The following is a 27,999-nucleotide window of genomic DNA, read 5'->3' as shown; positions in this document are numbered from 1 at the left end:
CATAATAAAATGTCATCAAATCCATATTGCCCTCTAGCTGTTAAGCATTATATTTGTGTTATATTCATTATTTACACAAAGCTTGAGAGTCATTATAATATTTAAAGCACAGTGCCTTAGACATCCTCAAGTTTCTTTGTCATTCTAATTATTTTAAACCCTGGCCTACATTTCAAGCAAATACGCATATACTGGGTGGTGTTGGGCCTTTTTATAACTCATAGCATATAAATATTACCTTTTGATCAGTCCATGTTGAAGAGAATATCATTACAATCAACAGTTTAACCCAGTGGAACACTCAAAACTGTTCACCATGTACCTACACTGGCTTATATTTTTTCTTGCCTCAGCTGGTAAGTCCTTTTAAATATAATTTAATTAAAAGCGGTTCATGCATTGAGCATTTCAAACTAACATGTGCTGTAAGGTTGGGGATACTTTATTCTGAAGTGTTAGTGACCGAATAGCAGAAACTTTTTATAAATGTAATAGTGGCCAGTTTTAAGGACTTTAAGTTGCTCATTTTAAGACAGAGTGTTAGACCAAATACACTGCTTGTAATGGGTAGTATAATAGGCTACTTACTTTTTAAAATGTTTCACAAATGATGTTTAACAGAGCAAGGAAATTTTCACAGTATGTCGAATAATATTTTTTCTTCTGGAGAAAGTCTTATTTGTTTTATTTCAGCTAGAATAAAAGAAGTGTTAATTTTTATTAAAGCCATTTTAAGGACAATATTATTATCTCCTTTTTTTCTGATAGTCTACAGAACAAACCAATAACTTGCCTAATTATTACCCTAACCTGCCTAGTTAACCTAATTAACCTAGTTAAGCCTTTAAATGTCACTTTAAGCTGTGTAGAAGTGTCTTGAAAAATATCTAGTCAAATATTATTTACTGTCATCATGACAAAAATAAAATAAACCAGTTATTAGAGATGAGTTATTAAAACTATTATGTTCAGGAATGGGGGGGCTAATAATTCTGACTTCAACTGTATATTATGGCGTAAAAAAAGTATATATTTTTTGTTCTTTACTAAAGCATACTGTACATAAGTTTTTATTTCAAAGCATTTAACAAGTATAATTATCGCTGGCAGAATTTTTGACTTGTTTCTAGTCTGTATCTTCTTTAATCGTTCATTTATTTTTCAATTATATTTGTTTATTGTTTTCAATGCTCTTCAGAGTGTAATATAATCTAACCAAAACAATTCAGAATGTGGGTAGATTTGGTGGGGGGGAAAAGTACTTGGAATCATCCACACACACTCATTCACACACATGCATTACGGCCAATTTAGTTTATTCAGTTCACCTATACCGCATGTCTTTGGACTGTGGTGGACACCGGAGCACCCAGAGGAAACACACACAAACACAGGGAGAACATGCCAACTCCACACAGAAATGCCAACTGGCCCAGTTGGAACTCGAATCAGTGACCTTCTTGCTGTTAAGCAACAGTGCTTACCACTGAGCCACCGTGTCGCCCTACTTGTTTGTTTTGTTTGCTTTATTTATAGAGCACATTTAAAAACAACAGATTTTTGACCAAAGTGCTTTACACAACAACCAACATACAACATTTATACTTGAATACAGTTCAAACCAGAAGTTTACATACACTCTAAAAAAAAGGAACATAACCATATAAAAAAATGTCTGATGGTAAATCATACTAAACGTTTACTGTTTTAGGTCTGTTGGGATTACCTAAATGATTTACATTTGCTAAATGCCAGAATAATGAGAGATTTTTAAAAGATAATTGTTTATTAATTTCTAGACAGTCAAACGTTTACACACATTTCCTTGGTATTTCTTTTAGCTTTGCTTTTAAACTGTATAACAAATGTTTTGGGTATCCTTCCACAAGCTTCTCACAATAGTTTGAAGGAATTTTGGCCCATTCCTCCTGACAGAATTGGTGTAACTGAGTCAGATTTGTTGGCTGTCTTGCTCGCACAAGCTTTTTCAACTCTGCTCACACATTTTCTATAGGATTGAGATCAGGACTTTGTGATGGCCACTCCAAAACATTCACTTCGTTGTCTTTAAAGCACATTTGAACTAATTTGGCAGTATGCTAAGGGTCATGGTCTGTTTGGCAGACCCAATTTTGGCCAATTTTTAATTTCCTGGCTGATGTCTTGAGATGTTGCTTCAGTATTTCTCCATAATGTTCTTTCTTCATGATGCCATCTATGCTGTGAAGTGGACCAGTCCCTCATGCAGCAAAACAGCCACACAACATGATGCTGCCGCCCCCATACTTCACAGTTGGGATGGTGTTCCTAGGCTTGTAAGCTTTCCCCTTTGTCCTCCAAATATAACACTGGTCATCATGGCCAAACAGTTCAATCTTAGCTCCATCAGACCACAGGACATGTCAACAATTATTCTTTTTCCCAGTGTAATTTAGCACATTGTAATCTGGCTTTTTTGTTGATTCTGGCTTGTTGATTTTCCCATGTTGTCACACAAGGAAGCAGTGTGCTTGCGGTTTTCCTTAAATCCTATTCTACAGTTGTGCCTCCAGTTAACTCAAATGTTGTCAATTAGTCAATCAGAAACTTCCAAAACCTTGACACCATCGACTGAGCTTTTTCAGAGGCAGAATGATCTTATTGAATGTAAACTTGACTTTCAAGAAAAGTTATAACAATTTCTCAAAACATATCTCTCTCATTATTCTGCTATTAAGCATAACAGAAACACATTTGATAATACCTAAAAGGGAAAAAGTTTAGTCACATTTACATCTGACTTTTGTTTTTAATTGTTATGTGCCTTTTTATACAGTGTATGAAAACTTCTGGTTTCAACTGTAGGTGCCAGACCATTCAAACCTTTAAATTCAAATAACAGTAACTTGTATTGGATCCTAAATTGGACTGGGAGCCAGTGAAGGGATGATAAAACTGGTGAGATACAATTAATTTTTTCCCCCAGTTAAAAGCCTAGTGGTTGCATTTTGAAACAAACTCCTGAATACAAAGAGTTGCAGTAGTCCAATCTGGACATAATAAAAATGTGGATGATGTTTTCCAACTCCTTAAAAGACAGAAAAGGCTTCAGTTTAGCAATGTTCTTTAATTGATAGAAACCACTATTGCAGGGGTGGCCAACCCTGTTCCTAGAGAGCCACCTTCCTGCACATTCAGTTGCTACCCATATTAAACACACCTGAACCAATTAATTAGGACCTGAATAGCACGTGATAATTACAGGCAGGTGTGTTTGATATGGGTTGCAACTGAAATCTGCAGGAAGGTGGCTCTCCAGGAACAGGGTTGGCCCACCCTGCACTATTGAGTACAGAATTAATTTGCTTGTCAAACTTTAACTCAGTGTCAAGACTTTTAACGTGACTGTGGACCATAGGCTTAAAAAAACTTAGGTTATTATTTGTAGATTCAGAGACAATTGGAGAGCCAAACACTAGTACTTCAGTTTTTGATTCATTGAAGGTAAAAAATGACAGTAAAACAGAGTTTCATTCATGTTTATGGGGATATAAAACTGAGTATCATTAGCATTAAGATGATAGCTTACAGGTACTTGGAGTATATGTACAGTTGAAGTCAGAATTATTAGCCCCCCCTTTGAATTTGTTTTTCTTTTTAAAATATTTCCCAAATGATGTTCAACAGAGCAAGGAAATTTTCACAGTATGTCTGATAATATTATTTCTTCAGTTTTATTTCAGCTAGAATAAAAGCAGATTTAAATTTTTTAAACACCATTTTAAAGTCAAAATTATAAGCCCCTTTAAGCTGTATATTTTTTCGATAGTCAAACCATCGTTATACAATAACTTTCCTAATTACCCTAAACTAGTAAACCCATTTAACCTAGTTAAGCCTTTAAATGTGACTTTATTCTGTATAGAAGTGTCTTGAAATATATCTAGTCAAATATTATTTACTGTCATCTTAACAAAGATAAAATAAATCAGTTATTAGAAATGAGATTAAAACTATTATGTTTAGAAATGTGCTGAAGAAATCTTCTCTCTGTTAAACAGAAATTGGAAAAAATAAATGGGGGCTAATAATTCAGGGGGGCTAATAATTCTGACTTCAACTGTATATTCACTCTATATGCATTTAAGAGTTGGACATATAGAACACAGGTGTAATGCTGCGTTCACACCAGACGCGGAACGCGCGTCAAGCGCGAGTAATTTACATGTTAAGTCAATGCAAACGTGCGAATAGACATCCTGTGGCGCGATTTGCGCGAGGCGAATTGAGCGTTTTGCGCGTTTGACGCGCTTACCGAGCGTTTCGCGCGAATCTCTCGAATTCGAAAATCTGAACTTCAGCGGACATTTGCGCCGCGTTAACCAATCAGAAGCTTGCTCTTGTGGGGGTGTGATTGTGACGTAGAACCAGTTGATGGAGTCCTGGGGGAAATCCTTCAGGCGACACCGACAACAAGTCATCAAACTGGGCTTGGCTCAGTCAGAAGCACCGTTGAAAGCCTCCGTGATCCAGATTCAGTTTCTGGAGGAGTTTATGAGCTCACAGAGCTGGATGCACCTCTGAAAGCATGTAGTGGACTCAGACACAGTCCTAAACGTATCGATGCTGTTTTTCAGCCTTCATAAAGCACATAAACACTGTTATTTTCTTAATAAAACCCATGTTAGCCTTTTAGCAACGAAGCTACAGTCACCGGGCAGACAGAAGCCCTGCCCATCACGCGAATCCGCGTCTGTTCTGAATTAAATTTGACATGCGAATGAAGCGGATTTGACGCGCGAATGAAGCGGGTTTTGACGCGCGAATGAAGCGCGTAAACTCAAATGTTCACGTGGCTATTTACGCGCGAATAGCGTGATTTATCCGCGCGTCAAGCGCGAGTGATTTACATGTTAGGTCAATGCAAACGCGCGAATAGACATCCGCGCGTTCCGCGTCTGGTGTGAACACAGCATTATAGAAAACATTTCCAAATTCTTGCTGACTGGTTGCTTAAGAAATATTTTCTTATGTGACAGAAACTCTCAACGTGTCACAAATTAAACCAGGCTGTGACCCGGCAGTTTACCGTGAAAATTACACAAAAATATTTCAATTTGTCCTAAAATTAATGAACAACATGGAGACCTACATGCGGCCCTTTATTGACGGCTATCCTTCATATGTTTTTGTGGACATCTATGTAACCTCCATTGTGGCTGTGGTATGTATCCAGCTTGACATATCTTGTCATATCTATTAATGATGCATCAAAAAGTTTCATCATTTGACACTTTATTACATTTTAATTTCACACTTCATTTATCTGCAGAATGAAAAGACCCAAAGCCTCTCAACACAGGTCAAAATGATGACTGTAAGTATTTTAAAACTCTTATTTTGTCTCTCCAACTCACAAAGACTTTGTTAAATATGACCAGATTAAAATTTACATTTGACTTTATAATCCAAATGTCCTCATGACCCCCCAAAAAAGTTGTTTTATACATAAAAAAATTAAATAAAATGGGCAGCTCTGGTTGCCAGAATAATTTAATTTTAAAAAATCAAAAAAACAGTTGTCATGTCTGGTGTGTTTGTGTCATGTGATTTCCCCATGTTCCGTGCACCATGTGCTGTCTGTGTTTGTCATTTGACAACCCCTTGAACCCCTTAGTTCTGTTTCCCGCTGTTTCCTAATGATCATGAGTTCCACCTGCTGTGTCACCCCTGTTTGTGATTTGTGTAAGTATGTCCTGTGTATTTAGACCTCTGCATTATTTAGCTTGCTGTCGGGTATTGTTTTGTCACCATCTCCCTGTTGCGTCTGAGTGTAGAAGTTCCAGTGCGAGTAGTGAGTGTTTTCTGTCAATACATATGTGTTTTTGGATAAGTCCTGCGATATGTGCATTTGTAAATTGAGCGGACGTGGTGGAATAATGGACCTAGTCCTCCCTCCCCCACCCCTTTTTTAAAAGTATATAGTCTTTTTGCCCCAGTGTTTCTTTTCCCTTTCCCATGGACACCATCTACCTCTCCGAATTCCTTCTCCTTCTGCTCCTCCCTTGTCTCCTCCATGGACCGTCAGCCCACAAACTTCGCCAGGCTCCCTCATCCCTCTGGCCCTGCCTTGGTCAGTCGTTGCCCTTCCTGCGCATCTGGACTCCACTCCTCTGGCTGCGCCTTATCCTTCCGTCCTGCCAGCTACGTTGAGCTCTTCCTTCCCTCCAGCTACACATCTGTCATTCTGGCTCTGCCACAAGCTTTTAGACCAGCGTTGTCACATCGGTCGGTGGACCGTCTACTCCACCTTGTCCTTACGGCTCATGGACTTCACCTCCATCTGCACCATGGACCAGCGTCGTCCCATCGGTTGGGTGAGCCGTCCACTCCACCTTGGCCCTCTGAGTCCTCGGCATCACCCTTGCTCTGCAGCTCTTGGGTTTCCCCTCTATCTGTGGCGTCGCCCTCGGTCGCCCCCTTGGAGTCGGTGGCTACTCCTCCTCCACGGTTCCTCCCTCCATCGACTGTTATGTTTTGTAATGATCATGAGTTCCACCTGGGGCCTGTTTCAGAAAGGAGGTTAAGTGTACACTCAGAGTATTTTAACCCTGAAATGAGAGAAACTCTGGGTTTTCGGTTTCAAAATGGCAGGTTTGTTAAACTCAAGAAGTCAAGCCTGTTTCTGAAAGAAAGGTAACTTTAACTCAGTGTCAGTTACTGTGGTAACTTACTCTGTGAATCTAACCTGGTCAGGAGCAGGTTTTATTCTCTAAACTCTGAGTTTCTGTCGGTCTCCTCCCCTTTTTTAAAGATAAAGCGGTATTTCTTGCCTTAGCCTTACATTTCCACACACCTATTTTAGAGCTCACTTTGGAGATGCCTATAAAAACGATTGATGGAAACGTCATGATTCACATAACTTTTGAAAATACGCATAATAAAACATGTGCATAACTGAGTAGGTTAAACTTTTATTTCATAAGAAAAGATGCGCATAAACTACGAACTTAACAAATTACAGTATGTACATTAAAAAAAGGTTTGTTAGAGATGATGATGAAAATGTGTGTGAATGGACAAACCAGCAGACTCAGCACACTGTAGAACATCTTAAATGTTGTTTTAGTAATTCTAAAATGCCTTAACTGTTTCAGTATTAGTGTATATTATTAATTACCTCCGAGCGTTAGGAGCGTGTCAAGAGTCTCCGCGTCTGGCTTCAAACGCCCCCACATGTTCATTGTGTGTCAATTGTCTTCTGAAGCGCAAGTATTAAATAAAAAATCATTGACTTAGCTTGTTCTACTGCAGTAATTTCTGTTTTTATTGTTGATATTTGGCGCAAGTTAATCAGGAAGTGACGATTGTGTTCTCTTTGACTCATTGGATAAAAACGCTGGTTTATTCGCATCTTTTAGGTGTTATTCCAGTTTTGCACAATTTATGTAATAGCCTGTATTTTAATTGAAACACAACTATTGCCTACATTTTTGTCACACACAGAACAAAGTCATGTACGAGGCTTGTCCTTTTTTCCATAAATATTTAGCTTAACCTTCGACATGTACTGTTACTAGATTAATGGGATTATTATTGTCTAAAAATAATTTTTAGCACTGCTTACGTTCTTAATGTTATATCAACCTCTATCACTTGATCAGTAAAAAGGCAGACACACAAGTGCACTGTTAAATCTATTAAAACTGATAAATGTGTATAAAAGTTTAGAAAAAAGTATACACGTCACACATTATATTACTTATTTTATTATACTTAAATGTTTAAATACTTTAAATGAAAAAATAAGCATTAACTTGAGCAGCTGTTTTAGCATGCTAACTGTCTCTGTTTCACTGATGGTTGCTTCTTTTTAAATATATACACTCATATTTGCTATACCTTTGCATGAGCAGATCAAGTTCAGCTGGAGAAAGAAATGCTGATTTCTTTTTTTTTTAAGATGTTGCCATGGTCACTCGTAATATCTGCGCTCCATTGCTAATGCCTTTTTACAGTCACGGTGTGCGCGCTTAACTCTGAGTTGGTCTACTCAAATTTGATTGACCTAACTCAGATCAGCTATTCTGAAACCGAAACCTCTGAGGTTTTTAATCTCTCGGTAAATCAACTCAGAGTTCAAGTTTAAACTCCCGAGTTGTTTGAACCTCCTTACTGAAACAGGCCCCTGCTGTGTCACCCCTGTTTACGATTTGTGTAAGCATGTCCTGTGTATTTAGACCCCTGCTTTAGTTTAGTTTGCAGTCTGGTAATTGTTTTGTCACTATCTCCCTGTCGATCCTGAGTGTTGAAGGTCCCAGGGCATCTAGTGAGTGTTTTGTTTCTTAATAAATAGGTGTTTTTGGATAAATCCTGTGATCTGTGCATTTGTGGAGTGAGTTCCCATGACAAATGTGAAGAAGTTTACAATTTAAAACAGTATAATATACAGAATACTTGTGTAAAAACAAAATAATATGCTTTAAAATGTACAGAGATTCTGTAAGAATTATATTGTAATTTGTTTGTTCAGATCCCGGCAATTCACTTGTTTCAGTTTTGTGTCAGTGTTCAGACACTCATGCTCCCTATTCAACTGCTTTGTCTGTTTGTTTGTCATCTTGTGTCTGTCTACACTCTTGTGTTTTCATGTTTTAGCATTGCGGTTTGTGTTTGCAGCTGGATGCTTTTGTTTCTGTGTGTCTTGCACATGGTTAATTTGATTATTGGCTGTATGCTTTTGTTTTGCGTGAGCACATAGCTTTAGGGTTGTTTGACTTCATGTCCAAGCATATCTTGACATCAGTTCACATTATTGTTGCAGATGAAATATAACTTGAAAAATGTGATTTTTATATTTTCCAGTTGGCTAAATCTTAATAAATCAAGTCAAACAACTTTTACTGAAGCCTCTCTACTTGATGGTTGGTCTAGAACAGGGATGGGCAAACTTGATCCTTGAGGGCCAGTGTCCCTGCAGAGTTTTGTTCCAACACTAATCAAACACACCTGAACATGCTAATCAGTGTCTTTAAGATCACAAGAAATCTATAAGCAGGTGTGTTTGATTAGGGTTGGAGCTAAACTGTGCAGGACACCGGTCCTCCAGGACTGAGTTTGCCCACCCCTGGTTTAGAATGTCTACTATGTTTGTAGTGTTTTGTGTGTGTGTGTGTGTGTGTGTGTGTGTGTGTGTGTGTGTGTGTGTGTGTGTGTGTGTGTTTTTACCTGAATTTGTGGAGTTGTGGAGTTTGTTACTGTGTGGAGTTTGCATGGGTTTCCTCCGGGTGCTCTGGTTTCACCAACAGTCCAAAGACATGCAGTACAGGTGAATTGAGTCAAAGACTATAGAATACACAAGACATGTCACTCGTATACTTTTGAATGAGGAAAAGTGTAACAGTCAATATGGTGAATGAAGCCCCGCCTTCTAGTACAGGAGCCAATCAGCGATCGCTATAGAATAACAATTCTCTGGGGGACGGGCTTTTACTAGACGTGAGTTTCAGCAGATTTTGTGTGATATGAACATTTAGGAATGAAACCGAAGGGACAGTTGTTGTTTAATTTTATTGGTTCATTATATGTAATGTAATCGTAATCTTGGCAAGTAGTTTTGGAGAATTTGATTGAGTAGGCTAAATTGTCCATAGTGTATGAGTGTGAATGAGTATGTTTGGATGTTTCCCAGAGATGGGTTGCAGCTGGAAGGGCATTCGCTGCGTAAAACATGGAGCTCAGATTGCACTGCACCACGTCTGCATCCAGACTCCTCTCGATAGAGATGCAGCAGCAGTCTTCTGTTATGATAAAATGCGATGACAATGGACTAAGTTCTAAACAAAGTTTTGTTTAAACAAGGGATGGTCATGCAGGAAGGGGTCGACAGAAGCAGACAACAGCAAAATTTGTTACCAAAAAAACAAGCAATGGTTGGTGCAGGCAACACAGGAACGGGAACAATGAAAACACTTAGAATTGCTCTCTTATCTTCATTCATTTATAAGTGAAATTACCACATGAAGTCATAGGTACTTTGGCCAACATTTGTCAAGTACCACAATACGTATTTACATCCACAAATGACAGTGAAAACTGCCAAAAGGAAGCCCATGTCTTATGAGTCTACAGAAGCACCGTCGACTTCTCTGGGCTTGGAAGCATTTGGGATAGACCATCACACAGTGGAAACGTGTACTTTGGTCAGATGACCAAAGAAGAAAAGGATCATGCAGACATGTAACCAGCTGACAAGCTGTGTCAGTGCCCTTGGTAAAGGTAACTTGAAAGTACAAACAGATTTTGGAGCACAATATGCTGCCTTCTTTTCCAGTGGCGCCCATGCATATTTTTACAAGACAAAGCAAAATCACATTCTGCACACATAACAATGTCCTGACTGCAGAGGAAGAGGATACGGGTACTTGACTGGCCTGTCTGCAGTCCCGACCTGCCTCACATAGAGAATGTGTGGTGCAAATTGAAGTACAAAATGTGACAATAAAGAGCCTGTACTGTTGCCCATCTTTAGACTTGTTTGCAGAAAGAATGAGAGAAAATTACTGAAAAACCACACCACTTAGTGTCTTCAGTACCTAAATGACTTTTAAATGTTTTGAAAAGGAATGGCAACATTATTCCATTAATTTATTCATTTTCGGCTTAGTCCTTTTAATAATCTGATGAATCGCCAACTTATCAAGCATATGTTTTACGCAGCGGATGCCCTTTCAGCTGCAACCCATCACTGGGAAACATCCATAACACCCACTCACACACACACACAAACACCACTGACAATTTAGCTCACCCAATTAACCTGTAGCGCATGTCTTTGGACTTGTGGAGGAAACTGGAGAACCCAGAGGAAACCCACGCCAACATTGGGAGACTCTACATAGAAATGCCAACTGACCCAGCCGGGGCTCAAACCAGCAACCTTCTTGCTGTGGGGCGATTGTGCTACCCACTGCGCCATTAAATAATGTTTGTTTTATTGTCTGCAATAAAATACAAGTGAAAGCAAATTTAGAAATCACTGCTTTTTTGTGTTTCCATACTGTCATAACTTCTTCTGATTTGGGGTTGTACACAACTATATATGTGAGTGGTGTTTATATAGTGTGTGCAATCAGTGTAATGTCTGCAGCTGTGTAATGGTAATCATGGGCTGCGTCCGAAACCGCCTACTACTCAGTAGGTACTGCATTTGAATTTAAACGTACTACATCTGCCATTTTTTCATGGTCACACAACCCACCTGCATGAATTGCATTGCTTCACTCCCATTCATGAATTCTCTCGTGGGGCATCATGGGATAGCGTAGCGTGCATGGGATGCGCACTCCAGAATCTCGCTGGAAGTAGTAAGTCATTTGCGAACTTCTCACATACTGATTTTCGAATTCTATGAATTCGGACATACTGCTCGGCTCGCATACTGATTTTAGCGTACTATACAGTATGGAAGTATGCGGTTTTGGATGCAGCCAAAGTCTGAAAGCACGAGTAGTCCAGGTAAATGGCTGGTGGAGCGTACATATTGCTGAAGTGCCCTTTAGCGAGTCTTGTTTTGTACGGAAGTTAATAAACATGACTTTCATATTCTGAAATTAATATTCATGCATTTGCAGGCTTGGTACAACGGCCTTCCATTGTGGATGTTCTACAAACGATGTGGAATCACACAATTTCATGCAAATAAAGAAATGTTTTGGACTCCCGACCTTCTTATTAAAGAAAGGTAAAAAATATTAAATTATATTTGTATTTTTTCCCCTCTCACTTTCATTGTTAGGAATAGAGACAGAAATTGATAGGTTTTAGAAATGGAACTGCCCAAAGCAAAGGTGTGTCCAAATGGTATCTTTTTAGACATATTAAGCACAGTAAAGAGCCATGAAACCCCCTCGTTTCAGCAGGGTGTTTTCACACCTCTACTTTGGAAAAAGTCAGAAAAGTGGGCGTGTCCAGCTCTGTTTAAGGGGGAGTGTCAGGGGAGCAAAAGAGGGATGGTGTGGGAGTGTCGATTTGACCACGCGCTGAGTTTAAGTCAAAACACACACACACACACACACACAGGGGAGAAAGTGACTTTGTTTACATGGACATCTGTAATCAAATTATTTGACAAATTATTAAATAGTAGACTTTAACTGCAGTTTGGCTCTTTCATTCAGAGAATTTATTCGTGCCCCTCGTGACAAACAAGATATTTGATTCGAGGAGCTGCTCTAAGCGTGTATTTTTCATGCAATGTTTGATACCGCACGGCGAATGAGAGAAAAAAATAAACTCTACATTTCACTGTAACTAAGATGCACTCGGCAGGTAAGCCGCGTGTGTAATTCAGGTCACAAAATGCGGTGAAAATCCTATACGACGGTAATAGTTTGGTTGTGGTGCTAACATGTTGACACTCGGTGCAATTGGTAGTTTGATACGAATAAACTGAATAAACAAAGAGCACTGGTTGCTCACTTACCAAATCTGTAGATTTCTGTAGAAATCTGCACATGTGAGCACCATGATTATTAGACGCTGCGTCAAATTTAAAGATCTTCAACTTTCACACGGCTGTTGCGAGCTTCTGCTTATAGTAGAAAGTTGACATGACAACTGTTTTATTTACCATTATATTATGGCAGAGAAGGTGCTCATTGTGGCCATGTCTAGATATACTGAGTATGGTGTATCGTCAAGTTTTTATCATAACGTATTGTTTTCCAATTTCTAATGGGCTCATTATTGTCGTTATGGCATTTAGTTGATAATATCATGTCATCATGTCACATGGACAATACTCTCAATGCTCTCTTTTAAACCCCTTCCTGAGCACCACAACTCTATATTTAGAATCAAAGTCAATTAGTAATAAGGGAAGCTTTAACACTTTATAATAACTTCACACTATGAATCATTTGTTGGGCATTAGCACAATAGGCAATTCATGTTAAGCATTAACTCTGCATTAACAAGCAGTTTTTAAATGTAGTTGCAAATGCTGCCTGTTTGAATTACTGACTCTTATAAAGTATATAAAGCAACCCAGGCTCATTCTGAAAACGTCCCGCGGACGTTTCTGGAGACCGCGGAATACAACCCGGCGGGTACGTACGGCTGCAGTTTTTGTTTTCGTGAATCCGCGAGAGGCCGCTGTTGTGCGCCTTTTTGCATCTCAACCGCCTCTCACGAGTGCAGTTCGCGCCCGCGCTGTTCTCGCGTGAACCCACCAGAGGCCGCTGTCCGACTGACCAGATGATTGACTGCGCGACTGGCCAATCGGCTGACCCGCCCTCCTCTTTCCCTAAACCCAACCAATTTTACCGATTGACCAGCCCGCCCACTCGCTTCCCTAAACCCGAGCAACAGTTTACAAATGCCGTCCAAAAAAAGAAAAGCCCTGATTTTTTTTTACCGCGTTTTCGGATTTCACCGCGTTCTCACCCTGTTATGAAATTCATTCACTTAATTTTTGGGATTCTGTTTTTGTCTTACCTGATTTCTGGAACTGCTCTTCTCTGGACTCGAAACCGATCGCCTTGGTCAACTCCTCTCTGCATCTCAAGCCTGCCGACGTACACGATGACCTGAGTGGACAAACGGGTTGCAGCGAGAAAGCCCTCCACAAGGAGGTAAGCGGTCAAGGGAACAGCGTCACACCGCTCCGTAGCGTTCGCTTGAAAAAAATAAATGCAGCCGTACGTACCTCCCGGTACGTATTCCGCTGTCTCCAGAAACGTCCGCGGGACTACGCTATCAGAATGAGCTTGGGTTAATATAAAATGCTTATGGATTGTAATTTCATACTTTGTTAGTAAATTGTAAAAAGTTTTGTTTTATTTACAATTCACGAGTAGTTAATTCACATCGAGTAAGTAAATCAATACTAAAATATTCAAATTAACATTTGTACATGTCATTTTTCAGGAATGTAGTTATAGTTGTATGTTATTCAGTGCTGTGTTGATATAACATTTTACAGTTGTGTGACCTACATCTAAAGTGAGGACTGTTTATGCTTTGTAAATCCCTTAAGCCTTATTTAATTTTATCTTAAATAGGAGAAAGAATGAACAACAACATGATTCAGAAAAAAAATCCATGTACCAAACTATAAATTGAGAATTTAAGCCTTTAATTGCCATTTACAATGGATTTACAAAGCCTAAACAGTTCTCTCTTCAGATCAGTTTTAAAAAATCTGAATTTGTGTTTCTAAAGCACATACAAAGTAACTATTTCTATATGCTTTGATCTTAAAAATCACTTACTAACTCTTAAACAACTAATTTGTAAGTAATGCAGTACCTTATATAGTAATGAAAACGTAATAGAAGACTTTGAAAATCCATTGATTGAGCACATTTTATATGTGCTTACAAGCTAAGAACACAGCATTGCACAATCAATATCTATTCCAGAGTTCACTCTTAGCTCATGATTTATACATAGCTTGTTGGCTTGCTGTCCCAGGAGAGAGCACCCCTTTTGCAGGGCGAGTGGGGATTGAGCCCAGGTCTATCTCAAACTCCCCCGCTGCTGAGGCCAAGCCGAACTTCCTGAGAGTAAGACATTTTAAAAAAGGTTTAGGCTTATTTGATCTATAATATGGAGCACATTTGGATGGTGGGAGGAAACCGGGAAACCCGGGGGAAACCCACGCGGACACGGGGAGAACATGCAAAATCCACACAGAAATACCAGATGGCTCAGCGAGGACCCAACACCATTGGTATTCTTGCTGTGAGGCAACAGTGCTAGTCACTGAGCCACCATGCCGCCCATTCTGGATAAAGGAGGAAGAAGGGGATGAGGGGGGTTTCTTCCAGGCGAAGATAGTTGTAGAAAGGAAATGAGGATATATATAGTGATTTGGGATCCTTTGATTGGAGGATCATGATTAGCTAATGTGGACCAGCTGGGTCAATCATGAGCATGTGCTTCTCTCAAAATTAAGTTTAAAATTAAACTTCACTTAAAGTAGACATACAAATAGAATGTATCCCGAACTGAGGCTGAAGGAAGAAAGGAGGGGGAAATTATGCCACTGGCCACAGTTGGGGCAGAGCAGAGTACCTGTAAAGGTGGGCCAGTTGCGATGGTCCCATTGTATTTTGCATAACTTAACAAGTGTCAAACTAAATATTTTCTAATGCTTAATAAATGATTGATAGCGTGCAGTTATCATAATGTTACCAGTGAAGCTGTTTGTAGAGTTGTTTAATGAATCTCTGCTGAGATTTTGAGAAACTGATTGTGTTTTTTCTGTTGATTCTTTGATCTTCATTTGGGGGTCTACTAAAAATGCTTTGAGATTTGAATATTTAGTCAGTTGTGTGAGGTGATGAGCTTCGTACAAGAACTGGCAACTTGAAAAACATGGAAAAACAGGGATTTTTCGCAACTAGATTGCACCATACAAATTATGAGAGATTCCAGCGAGGTGAGTATGAAATATGAGAAACCTCCAAAAAACACAAAACCTGTTGGCAGGTTTGCCTTAGGGGGCATATAATGTCATTAAAGTCATCATTTGGTCACAACTTTGCTTAGCTGGAAGTCCATTTATTGGGAACTAGAAATGTTATTAAAAACAGTTTCATAAGTCATCATTGCATTGAAGAGTGGCCAGTCATAATAATCTGTATGGCGTTGTTGTTTGTTTAGCATCAAGACAGAATATGGAACAACACCGTCTCCGTATGTGCAGTTGGAGTTGTGGGAATTTTCAATCTCCATTGATATTTTAACTCTGACTACGGCTTGCAGCATGGACTTGTACAAATTTCCCTTCGACACCCAAACCTGCAGTATAACATTTCACTCTGCCGTGCACACAAGTACATATACAAAATATGACAAAATAAAACATTTTAAATAATGCTTAATAATTTTCTTCTACAATTATGTGCAATGTTTACTGATCACTTGGTTCTTGTTTTGGACAGGGGAGGAACTCGAGATTGATTCATTGTCTAAAGCACAATTTATTACTAAGGATTCCAAGAAACTGTTTGAGGCCCAGGGAGAGTGGGAACTTCTCTTAATCGACACTTCTAGGGTTAATGGAACGTTTACAGGGCTTTTACAGGATCTGCTGGTATATCAGGTGAGGAGCACAGGCTACCCAGATATCAGAATTTGTCTCCGAGCTATCGTCCACCATCGCAGAACAGGTGAAGAAAGCAATCGACTAAGCTCTTGCTCCACTTGTTGCAACTTTTGAGAGTTTTAATTGAAGTATTCAGTATCAAAGCTGACATATTGACAAGCTTAATCAGCAGAGTGGTTACAGCGACTGAAACACTGAAGCAGACGGTGCTAAAGTTGAAATCAGCTAACAAACTACTTACAGCAGGGGTGTCCACACTCGGTCCTGGAGGGCCGGTGTCCTGCAAAGTTTAGTTCCAATCTCAATCAGACACACCAGGACCAGTTAATCAAGCTCTTACTAGGCTTTCTAGAAACATTCATGCAGGTGTGTTAAGGCAAGTTGGAGGTAAAACCTGCAGGACACCGGCCCTCCAGGACCGAGTTTGGACACCTCTGACTTACAGAGAAAGTGGCTTGGAGTCATGCTCTCAGCTTTGCTATGTTCAGGCAAAGAGCTTAGAATGACCAAGAGGCGACACTCTAGTGTAATTTGGGAAACAGCCAACAAACTGTCAGATGAAGATGTAGACTTTAACTTTACAAAAATGTATAAAAACGCTACAAAAGTGGACCAAAAATAATCCTGCGTCTGACAGTCTCCGCTGATTGAAAACTGATTGCATTGCGACACAAACTATTTGCACATGCACATGATGAAAACGAGCACACCAGCTTGTCTTCAGGGGGAGAAATGTGAGTTTGTAAAGGGGAAAAAAAATTATGGCTTACTCGCAAAGCACTATCATGCAAGGTGATGTTTATTTACAGTACCAAAAAGTCCATCCACTATGAAGGTATATACAAAGAAAATAAAAATAAAGTACCAAAGAAACAACAAACAAGAAAATATAATCTGCAAAAATATACTCCAATTATATCTACAAAAAATAATAATAACGATAATAACAGGTATCCACTATATATTCGCTATTCTGAGCAAGCTAATACACAATTCACATAAGAAGTTAATAAGAAGGCATGTGGACATAACACTACATCTAATCAAGTCATTTTAGCATGTCAAAGTCAAATTTATTCATATAAAATATATTTTCCCAAAAAGAAAAGTGTGGCTAGTAAAAATGGTGAGTGGCTCGTAATGTTGGAAATCTACTGGCCACAGTGGCTGGTGATCAAAAATGTTAATGTCAAGCCCTGTATGTGTATATATATATATATTAGCGCTGTCAAAATTAGTGCGTTAACGCATGCGATTAATTTTAAATAATTAACGCGTTAAAACAAATTAACGCAATTAACGCAGTTGCAGGTTTCTTTTTGTGTTCAACATGCAAGAAATGTGGATAAGACCAAGGAAGCACTTTTTGAAGGCAAGTTTCAGTATAAAACCACCAGGCTCTCCAGAGTTTCATGCAATTTCGGGTGTTTCATTTTTAACTTTCGACTTCTGTTGTAAGTTGATACCACATGGTGAACAGAAAGAAAATCCTCCTTATTTCGTGACTCTGTGTTCCTTTAAGGAAATAAAATCACTGCTTAGGCTACACGGTAGAATTTTAATAAGAGTATTATCTTAATCATATTAAAATCGGAGTATTGGTGTCTTATGTGAATGGACTCAAAAAGTCTCTGGTGAAGTCGCGAGCTGTCAAAGACAGGGCATTACTCTGCCTTTCAGCATGCGCCCTCCAAGTTTAGTGTGTTTCCTCATTAAACGCAACGAAAGCGTATGCTTCGCGTTGTTGTGTCAGAATCCTTGTGAAATACAGTAATACTTTAGGACGCCTAAGCAAATTTGATGAACGCGATCATGCGTGTTGAATCTGAGGGGAGTCGCTCCAGTATGGAAGGTCGTTGGGGCCAAAACGTCTGCAGAGCGTTGTGTGTGTTTCTGTGTCAGGCCCGTTGAGGGGTGTCAGGGGTGGAGTGAGCAACGTATCTGAGTAGGAGCGTGTGCGCGCGAGACATACCTGAAGGACGGTGGGGGTGAGTTGCGCGCGACATAGGCTACCTGAAGAGCTAGGAGGGATGCGGGGGAGAGGGGTGTGCAATGTATTTAACGACCGGTTTGCGAGAAATTATAATTCATTTGCGGGCATCCAGGAGTCTCTGTGCACTTGCGGGATACTCCAAGTCTTAGCAACTGGATGGATGTAAAAGAGGATTAAGCTAAATTGTTTCTACTCTATAATTAATGTTCTCAACTCACAGCAATAAAACTTTACAATGAGTGCAACAGTTTGTATTCAATAGTTTATTATTATAATTTTTAATTTTCCATATGCCGTATTTTGGCATTTTTTTTGCAGTCCACTTAGAATTCAACATGGAAATCAATGTTTTCTTTATTGGCATTGATTGTTTTGAAATTTAAATGTCATTAACATACCTGTGTTTTAATTTCTTTAATAAATATGGCTGTCAAGCCAGGATCTTGATGGTTTATTGTGGGTATGTTGTTTACATGAAGAAATCTGTGTTACCAGTTAAACAAAAATTCTATTAAACAATTATATTTTGAATTTTAATAGTTTTTGTCTTGCGTTTACATTAATTTTACATTTGAATAGCCAAAATTACAACTTTTAGTATTTTAAATGCGATTAATTGCAAAAAATTTTTTTTAAAGGTGCAATTAATTAGTTAATTTTTTTAATCGATTGACAGCACTAATATATATATATAATTTTTGTTTTCACATCAGATCACCATCAAGAGAAGACCTTTGCTGTATGCTATCAACATTATCATACCTGTGTTCTTCTTCCTTCTGCTGGATGTGGCCTCATTCTTCATAGAAGCAAGTGGGCCAGACAAGCTGAGCTTTAAAGTCACTTTACTTCTGGCTATTTCTGTGCTGCTGCTCATTCTTAATGACACACTGCCCTCTACGGCTGACAGAATTCCTCTGATTGGTGAGTATAACCTGGACATGATCATCATCATAATTTAGTTAATAACTAATGAACTATGCAGTTGATTATTATGGATCATATTCAGTTTTTTGAAGGTACCCTTAAGCAAGGCACCTAATCTTTACATTCCTCCTGAGTGCTGCAGCAAATGGGTGTCTGCTAGTCTGTCTGCTCTAAATTGGATGGGTTAAATGTAAATACCAAATTCTATGAATTACTATTGTTGGACATCATGACCAGTACTAGACAAGGTAGTATGTTTCCTCAGGAAATGACCCTGATCGGGCATGCTTTACTAACTACCCATCAAAACTAAGGCACAACATCAGTAGCCACACACATGCACAATGAAATTCCTGTTGCAAATCAGTTGCCTGAGTTGTGCAGAAGCTTGAACAGACTGTCCAGTTCATCCCAAAACCAATAGAAGAAAAGCACAGTGTACACTTCGGCCCCGGGGTGCAGTCTAGACCAGATTTAAAGGGTCACGAAACACCAAAACACATTTCTTGAGCTGTTGATGTGTCCCACACTGCTAAAAACACTATTAGGACACCTATATTTCACTAAAAAGTGTAAATTGGTTGTTTTTGTGTTATTTCAAGCAAATTTGTACTTCCGGTTTGAAACGAATTTTTGAAGCTGCGTCACGGCCATGACATAATAGCGTTGTATTCCAGCGTGCAGACTGGACGTCTGTGCCAGAGTGTGTCTTATTACGTCTTACAGTGTGTTGCATTAATGCATGAGTAAGACTTGGTTCAAACCAATCAGCACGCTCTATTGCGCAACTTCATTAATATTCATTACTGTCACAGTGTTTAGACGACAGAGACGCCACGTTGTGTCGGCAAAACAAGCGTGAAGTGTTGCTTTTATAGTTTGCTGCTGTTAAGTTTCGTTTTCATTTTCTCTCTGGAGTCACGTGTGGATTAACAGTGTACGCGACGCTCGACAACAATAACTTACGTGTCTAAGGAGGATTATTGTTTACCTGATAGTTGTTCTCATCTGCAAACGCTGAGATCCGGATTTGCTTATAGTCTTCTCTTAATAAAGACGCGGCTCTAGTTGCTGGTGATTGTCCTGTCTCTACAGATTTGGTAAGTGAGCGACCAGTGCTCTTTTTTTATTCAGTTTGTTCGTATCGAACTAAGTTAACTATTGCACCGAGTGTAAACATGTTAGCACCACAACCAAACTTTAACATCGTGTAGGATTTTCACCTCATTTTGTGACCGGAAAACACACGCGGCTTTCTGACACTACCTGCCGTGTGCATCTAAGTTTCCGGGAAATGCGGAGGTTTTTTTCTCTCATTCGCCGTGCGGTATCAAACAATGCATGAAAATACACGCTTAGAGCAGTTCCTCAAATCAAATATCTCGTTTGTCGCGAGGGGCATGAATGAATTCCCTGAATGAAAGAGCCAAACTGCAGTTAAAGTCCACCATTTAATAATTTGGCAAATAATTCGACTACAGATGTCCATGTAAACACCATCATTTTCTCCCGTGTGTGTGTGTGTGTGTGTGTGTTTTGACTCTGAAACTCGCGCGTGCCCAAATAGACACTCCCACACCATCCTACTTTAGTTCCTCCGACACTCCCCCCTAAACAGAGCTGGACACGCCCACTTTTCTGACTTTTTCCAAAGTAGGTGTGAAAACACCCTGCTGAACGAGGTGGTTTCATGGCCCATTAACCCCACTGCCAAATTCAGCTCAAGAGCATATTGCTGTATTCAGATTTTAAATTCAGCTCATCTTCATTTCTATAGAGCTTTTCACAATGTAGATTGTGTGAAAGCACCTTAACGTAAATGAAGTTCGACTATATTGAAACACTTCAAAGTTCAAATTAGTTCAGTTCAATGTAATGGAAATGTAGGAAGGGCATGTAAGAAGCTCACTGAAGAGCAACTCTACCCATGCGCAGCCCCACAAGTCCCAAGCCAAGCAAGCCTTAGGTGAAGAACAAACCTTACCTGACTGACGAAAGTTAAGGGGGGAAAAAATCAGACACAAGTGGGCATAACCAATTCTCCTCTAACCAAATGTCTTGTAGAGAGGTGCAGTCTAGGGGCTGGACAATGTTAGACATCTATTGTGGAGAAGCTCAGACATCCCAAGTCTCCCGGAAATTGAGTATCCCTCAAATGCATAGACACTCCTGGATGCCCGCAAATAAATGATAATCTTCCGGAAATCGCGCGCTTCTGCCCAGTCCTTAAATACGTTGCACAGCCCTCTCTCCACCGCATCCCTTGTAGCTCTTCAGGTACGTTGCGCGCAACTCACCCCCACCACTCTTCAGGTAATGTTATGTCGCGTCGCGTGCGCAACTCCCACCGCTCTTCGGGTACGTCTCTCGCGCACACGCCCCCCTACCCAGATACGTCACTCACTCAATGCACCCCCACTCTTCAAACACCCACTATCCCGCTACCTCCCGCAAATCAATTCTTTATCCCCCGGAAATGACTTTTCCCAACTTGGGATGTCTGGAAGCTGCATGTCTGAGTAGGCTAGCCCATGGGATCAGCGCGGAGACTGATCTATCACTGGGGTTTTTCAGGAATCAATCTCATGCTCTACACCCATCCATGACCACCACTGCATCTGCTCAGGATATGGGATAGGACCAAGATTGAACTGGCCAAGTTTGCTATGCTGTCAATGCTGCTCAAGCACTTTGCCTTGTCTACCCTACTGGCTCTATTTAATCATAAACCCATGTCTGCTCCTCTCCAGCCCAAAGCCCATGTAATCTCCTGTTATGCCTCATGTCCCTCCAGTTACTCATTAGCCCCTTTCATCTCTTGTTTGTGTAAATCGTTTTGTTTATGGTGCTCCAGTCAAGCCTCTAGAATTGCCAGCCCCAGTCAAGCTTTTGACCTCTTATGCTGCGTTCACACCAGACGCGGAGCGCGCGTCGAGCGCGAGTGATTTACATGTTAAGTCAATGCAAACGCGCGAATAGACATCCTGCGGCGAATGGCGTGGCACGAATGACGAGAATTGCGCGGTGCGCATGGCGCAAATGGCGTGGCGCGAATTGAGCGTTTTGCACGTTTCGCGCAAATCACTCGCGTTCGAAAATCCGAACTTCAGCGGACATTCACGCCGCGTTAACCAATCTGGAGCTTACTCTTGTGGGGGCGTGATTGTGACGTATCACCTGTTCTCGGTGTCCCAGGGGAAATCCCCCAGCAGACACCGACAAGAAGTTCATCAAACTGGGCTCGGCTTAGTCAGAAGCACCGCTGAAAACCTCCATCAGCCAGGTTAAGTTTCTGGTGGAGTCTATGAGCTTAAAGAGCTGGATGCACCTCTGAAAGGATGTAGTGGATTCAAACACGGCTCTAAACGTATCGACGCTGTTTATCATCCTTCATAAATCACATAAACACTGTTATTTTCTTTATAAAATCCATGTTAGCCCTTTAGCTATGAAGCTAGAGTCACGGGGCAGACAGAAGCCTTGCCCATCACACGAATCCGCGTCTGTTCTGAAGTGAATTTGACGCGCGAACGAAGCGGGGTTTGACATGCGAACGAAGCGGGGTTTGACGTGCGAATGAAGCGAGTAACCTCAAATGTTCATGCGACTATTTACGCGCAAATATCGCGGTTTATCCGCGCGTTCCGCGTCTAGTGTGAACGCATTGGACCCCTTAACTTGGCCTGTTCCAAAATAGCCTTTTGTTGTCTTGACAGGGGTTTACTGCATTGTGATATTCAGTCTCATTGGCATCAGTATTTTGGAGACCATCCTTGTAAATTATCTGATGGCTAAAGATGCTGAGGAAAAATCAGCTGCATTAATGGAAAAAACAGCTGCTGTTAGTGGACGAGACGGTAAGAATGAAGTCTACTTATCCATTTCTTTCTTTTACAAAGATTCAACAGATTTGCATATTTAAGATGGTTCAGACCACACTAAAAGTACTGTGTCTGTTTTGTATTTTCCCTCATAGATAGTGTCAGAAATGAGCAGATTCTTCCAGATTCTGTCAGAGATGAGAATGAGGTTCAGATTTCATCGTTCTGGATCAGAGTGGCAAGAATCACAGACGTGGCCTTCTTCATTTTCTACATAATCACTGTTGTTGTGTTTCTGTCCGTGCTTGGGAAAATTTGGATTTCATAAGTGGTGTCTTGTGTGCTATTCCATACATTTAATCCTAACTTTGACTCATAGTTTATTTACTTATGGTACTTCAAAGAGATTAGTAGATAAAACTGCATTATTAATTTATGTAGAAGTGCAGAATAAATAAAGCTGATTTCCCCATGGTTGTTTTCCTACAGTCACATAACCTTCGCCATACCATGACAAACACCTCTCAAAAATGAACAACAATGATATATTTATTATATATTTATGATATATTTTGGGCCAGATGCTGGCCAGAGGGAGAAGGAGAGCGGCGGTAAATGCAAAATGTACATGCAAAATATGCACAGTGGGTAATGTCAGAAGTATAAATCCAGGTTTAATCATTTGTCAATGGTTTTTTTTTTTTAAACGTCTAAATCTAGTTGTTTGACTCAAGTGCACACCTCTCTTTGTGTCTAACACACATAAAATGTCATATATTTCAGAGCTAACCTTCAGTAAATAAAGGTGGCATTGGATGCCCATTTTACAAGTTGAGATCTTTTGGATCTTAATAAAAATCTATAGCTTCCTTTGGTTAAATTTCTCAATGGATTTGTGAATAAATACCTCTTTTTACTTTTGTAAGAATCCAAAATATCAGACCCTGAGAACTGTTATGGAATTTTCATGAGACAAGATGCAGTGCTCCAATGCACTTTCTAATCTGAGAAATGATGAAGAAAGCAGCTGTTCAGCTGTTCAATTCAAATCACTGTTGACAATGCAAACTTAGGCCCCGTTTACACTAATGCGTTTTTGTTTTAAAACGCATAAGTTTTGCTACGGTTGCGCCATCTGTTTACACTACACCGGAGTTTTCGAGAGCCGAAAATGGAGCGTTTTGGAGACGCTGGAGAGGCCGTTTTCATTCTAAAACGCTGCTGCTCCGTTTCAGTGTGGATGAGGAAAAACGGAGACATCTGAAAACGGAGGCGGAGCTGCTGACATTCGCCTATTTGATTGGGGCATTTCCTCAATATTAAGTAGCCTACACGCACAGTTCAGTCCTGCATCCTCTCCTTGTAAGTTCAGACTTTGCAAGTTTGATCAAGCCTGCAGTCTCTTCTTCTCAGTTTGATATGGAAAACAGACTTCCGAGGACACGCGTCAATCTTCAAAGGGAACAGTGTACTTTATAACTTCATTCACATCACCCTGGCTACGTTGTTTCACTTTCTCAACAATAAAATGTAAACTTGATTTAAGGAACTGCCTATTTTCATTTTAATAGTAGCAACTTAACAGACAGCAGAAATGTTGAGGCGCCGTGCTGCATTTATGAGCGTCATCTTCACTGTGTGGATATTTATAACAAAACGGAGCCGATAACCACTGCCTCCTTTCAATTTCAGGGAAATTACGAAACACAGCCTCTCTTTTGCTGAATATCAGTTTTAATAATCGATAATGGCCATTATAAAAGTATAACATGCAATAAGTTTATACATTATAGGAAATGAAGGCAAGCGATCAGTCAATATACAGAATGTAGGCTACGTAGCTATTAATCATTAACTTATCTTTGCACTCAGCCAAAACACGTTACCTGAGAACAAGTAATAGATTCCAATGACCAAAGTCAGGGAATATGTCATTAGATAAAGACAACAAGATGAATGAAATATCCCGTTTAATAAATATAGTGAGATTAGATCCAGTGGGAGATGCTAGCAGAGCTCTCATCTGGGTAGAATATTAAGTGTCCTTAACTACTATGTACTTACATCAAAAAATAAATACAATGTACTTACTGTGTTTATGATGTATTTGAGAACACTTGTGGTGCTTTTGAGTTGGGATAGAGGTTGGGTTATGGACAGGTTTGGTGGTGTGGGTAGGTTTAAGGGTGGGTTAAGGTGTAAGGGATGGTCAACAGTGTATTTACAAATGTATATACAAAAGTTAACTACAGATGAAATTACATACATGTATTTAATCAAGCATAAGTACACAGTAAATACATGTATTTACACAATAAGTACATTGTAACAAACTATTAAATTTCTGTGTAAGTACATATTAGTTAAGGCCACTTAATATAAAGTGGGACCAACATGCTGCAGCAATTGCCTGAGAGTGTGTGGTCACGTGATGTGCGTTCCAGCGTTTTGGTATGGACGGAGAGCTGTTCAGAAACGCTGGGTAAAATGCAAGTGTGGACGCGGATCATTTTCATTTTAAAACGCCGTTTTAAAACTAAAACGCACTAGTGTAAACTGGGCCTTAGGCTAGAGAAACAGAGCTACACTACAGCAGGGGGTAATGCGAGAAAGTCATCCTTCTCCTTCCACCTCAAGCCCCCCTTCTTGACCCTTATGTTACCTTCTGATTAGAGCACATTTCACATAAAATGTTCAAGGTTTTAATATGGTTTATCTTGCAGCACTATATTCATGTTTGGTAACATTTTAAATGTCTCTGTGTGATTGGTAAAGTGGTCTTATTTTACAGTAATATTTCACTGGTATATGTTGATTGGGTTTTTGACATAGATAAGATCTTCACAAGATGCTCTCCCTCCTCAGAGATGGTTAAGTCCTCAAATTCACCAGGCAAGGGTTTCTGTGACACTTCTATTGTCTTGAATTTATGGGTGTTTGTTTTGACTTGAGTATATAAGGTAAAGATGTGATATGGGTCAGGGGGATCTTGTAAAAAGACACCCCATTGCAGTATCTCTGAGACTTATGCTGCAATGTATTTCTCTGGTCAGGTTTGCATCTATAATTCTTGGATTTATCTTTGATTAATGGATGTTGTATTGCTACAGTCTCATCTCTGAATTGGCTTCCAGGGGTCCGTTCTTCGTATGTGGATTACTCAGTTAGCTGGATTTGGATATTGCCGATTTGACACGATCCAGGATCGTTTCGTTCTTCAAAGCTGATCCGAGAGTTGTTGTCATAGCAACAGTTCTGCTAGGTCAAACCTGATCGGGAGCAGGTTCAATTCATATAAACAGGATTAGATCGGCTTAGTTCAAGCAAAGATAATACAGAAAGTATGTTCCGAATTCTGATATTTTCTTACAGTAGTATTTATATACGCTTGGGAAAATGGTACATATTTTTAAACTATATATATATATATATAAAGTTATAGTCATTAATAAAATAAATAAAGTTATACATAATAATAAAAACATTGATTTGCATTCAAATACACGAGGAATACTCTTGACACATGAAAGTGGAAAGCGTGCAGCTCACAACAAATGTGAAAGGTTATTGCGTGTCATATTTAACAAGCCGTTTACTGCTAATTTGATGTAATTTTGCTCACATAGATAATTGAATATTAATCAGATGATGTCATTACGCTGCTGTGCCATCAGCCAATCGTTGCATTGCTGATCTTGATTTCGAGGATCGATAGATCTGTCCTTCACAACACACGCAGCGATCTCAGATCAGTTTATCCAGACATTCTAATCTGATTCGCGAACTTGTTTGAAGAACCAAATTAGCGAGAGATCAGTTATTAAGATTAAAAGATCCGGGATCTGCCAAATAATCTTAGATCATTTAAGCGAGGTACGAAGAACGGACCCCTGATGATTTATTATGTAATTGGCAAAATGCAATTTTACCTGACAAATAAAATGTTAAGTTTTGATTAATTCTGGAGTTTTGCGAATTCATTGTATCCAGTAGATTACGAGGAGTCTTCATTACCTTTATAGTACGGCATAAATTAAATTGATTAATAGGCACATTTGATTATATGTAGCCATACAGAGCCTATAACATGTAGACCTTTTAATCATTTAACCACTGAAAGCAGCAAGTTGTATGGGCTTGGCTAAGGATCTATTTTTTTAGGACAAGGTGAGCGATATGCAACCAGCCTATTTAAATATAGTTAATCCTGCATCCTCTGACTATTTCCAGAGTGTAAACATATTGTTCGTTAGAAGAAGCGCAAACCCGGGGCGTGGAACTCTGAGCGATGTTGGTCCCTAATGAACGTACAATTTAGAATATCGGACCCCAGAAAATATCAAAACTCTAAATTAAATCATAAATGATGAATGTGATCCGTTCTTACAATTAGAAATACAATCTAAATTTTAGGATCATTTAAAATGGAGTCAGATTGAATTCGTAGCTAAAAAACGAATATAAATAAATTCTAATAAATAATAAAATTATTTTCAGAAGCACTAGAAAAGGCTTACATGCATTAAACCTTCGACCATGCTGTTAGTTTCATCGTTGGGCTAATAGATGGACTCTTACAGTCATGAAATCAAATGCATTGTGCGCATCTCTTCTTGTATATTTAGAAGGCTCGTCAAAATAATAGACAAAAGTCATTTTCATCAGAAAAGCTAATACCCTGGAACTATCAGAGTGATTCTCAGTCAATGCTTATTATCATATTTCCTTATAGCTTAAGGATTACTTTTTACATGAAACTATAAGAATGGTGTAATTCAGGTGAAGTATGTCCCCAGGTGTTAGTCATATTAAATGACAGACTAGTTCATGATAACTCATAAATATAGAAATTCAAAGCGGTGTTTTTAATGCAGGTGTCTAAAACATTTTAGAGGAACAAAACAACTATAAAAGACCCCACAACAACATCCAAAGAACTGCAGGCCTCCCTTGCCTCAGTTAAGGCGAGTGTTCATGACTCCACCATAAGAAAGAGACCGAGTTCCAAGACAAAAATCACTTCTGAGCAAAAAGCACAGGCTTGTCTTGGGTTTTGCCAGAAAACATCTCAAAGACTATTGGAGATAAGAGTTGACATTTTGGAAGGCATGTGTCCTATTATCTGTGGCATAAAGGTGACACTGCATTTCAGAAAAAGAACATCA

At 39.5% G+C, this 27,999-nt stretch overlaps 2 protein-coding genes across 5 annotated transcripts in view; one reads left to right on the top strand and one right to left on the bottom strand.

The window, feature by feature from the left end:
- The first annotated feature begins 1 nt into the window (after position 1).
- LOC108182217 (5-hydroxytryptamine receptor 3A-like) lies at positions 2 to 23,800 on the top strand. Of its 3 annotated transcripts, XM_087245313.1 has the most exons (10): positions 2 to 176; positions 250 to 356; positions 5,019 to 5,203; positions 5,312 to 5,356; positions 11,613 to 11,722; positions 15,649 to 15,821; positions 15,930 to 16,090; positions 18,800 to 19,010; positions 22,730 to 22,870; positions 22,990 to 23,800. In XM_087245313.1, the coding sequence occupies exons 2-10, from the start codon at positions 317 to 319 to the stop codon at positions 23,160 to 23,162; spliced, it is 1,239 nt and encodes a 412-aa protein (XP_087101439.1). In that variant the 5' UTR covers positions 2 to 176; positions 250 to 316; the 3' UTR covers positions 23,163 to 23,800. The 3 variants fall into 3 exon arrangements, with proteins under 3 accessions (XP_087101439.1, XP_087101440.1, XP_087101441.1); XM_087245314.1 differs by lacking the exon at positions 250 to 356; XM_087245315.1 differs by lacking the exons at positions 2 to 176; positions 250 to 356; positions 5,019 to 5,203; positions 5,312 to 5,356; positions 11,613 to 11,722 and adding an exon at positions 13,936 to 14,546.
- The window catches only part of pycr1a (pyrroline-5-carboxylate reductase 1a), an 80,608-nt gene continuing 57,863 nt past the window's right edge, over positions 5,255 to 27,999 (bottom strand). Inside the window, exons 9-10 of one of the 2 annotated variants that reach the window (XM_087242363.1) lie at positions 9,208 to 9,324; positions 5,261 to 6,545 (exon numbers count right to left, since the gene is read on the bottom strand). In XM_087242363.1, the coding sequence (XP_087098489.1) occupies positions 6,510 to 6,545; positions 9,208 to 9,324 (153 nt within the window). In that variant the 3' untranslated portion in view covers positions 5,261 to 6,509. Of the gene's footprint in view, positions 6,546 to 9,207; positions 9,325 to 27,999 lie in introns of both variants that reach the window. The other variant, XM_087242365.1, reaches the window with a different exon arrangement.

The sequence above is a fragment of the Danio rerio genome, chromosome 3, assembly GCF_052040795.2.
Source record: "Danio rerio strain M-AB ecotype USA chromosome 3, GRCz13ab, whole genome shotgun sequence".
In the NCBI taxonomy this organism is placed as follows: domain Eukaryota; kingdom Metazoa; phylum Chordata; class Actinopteri; order Cypriniformes; family Danionidae; genus Danio; species Danio rerio.
This window is presented reverse-complemented; position numbering and strand designations above follow the sequence as displayed.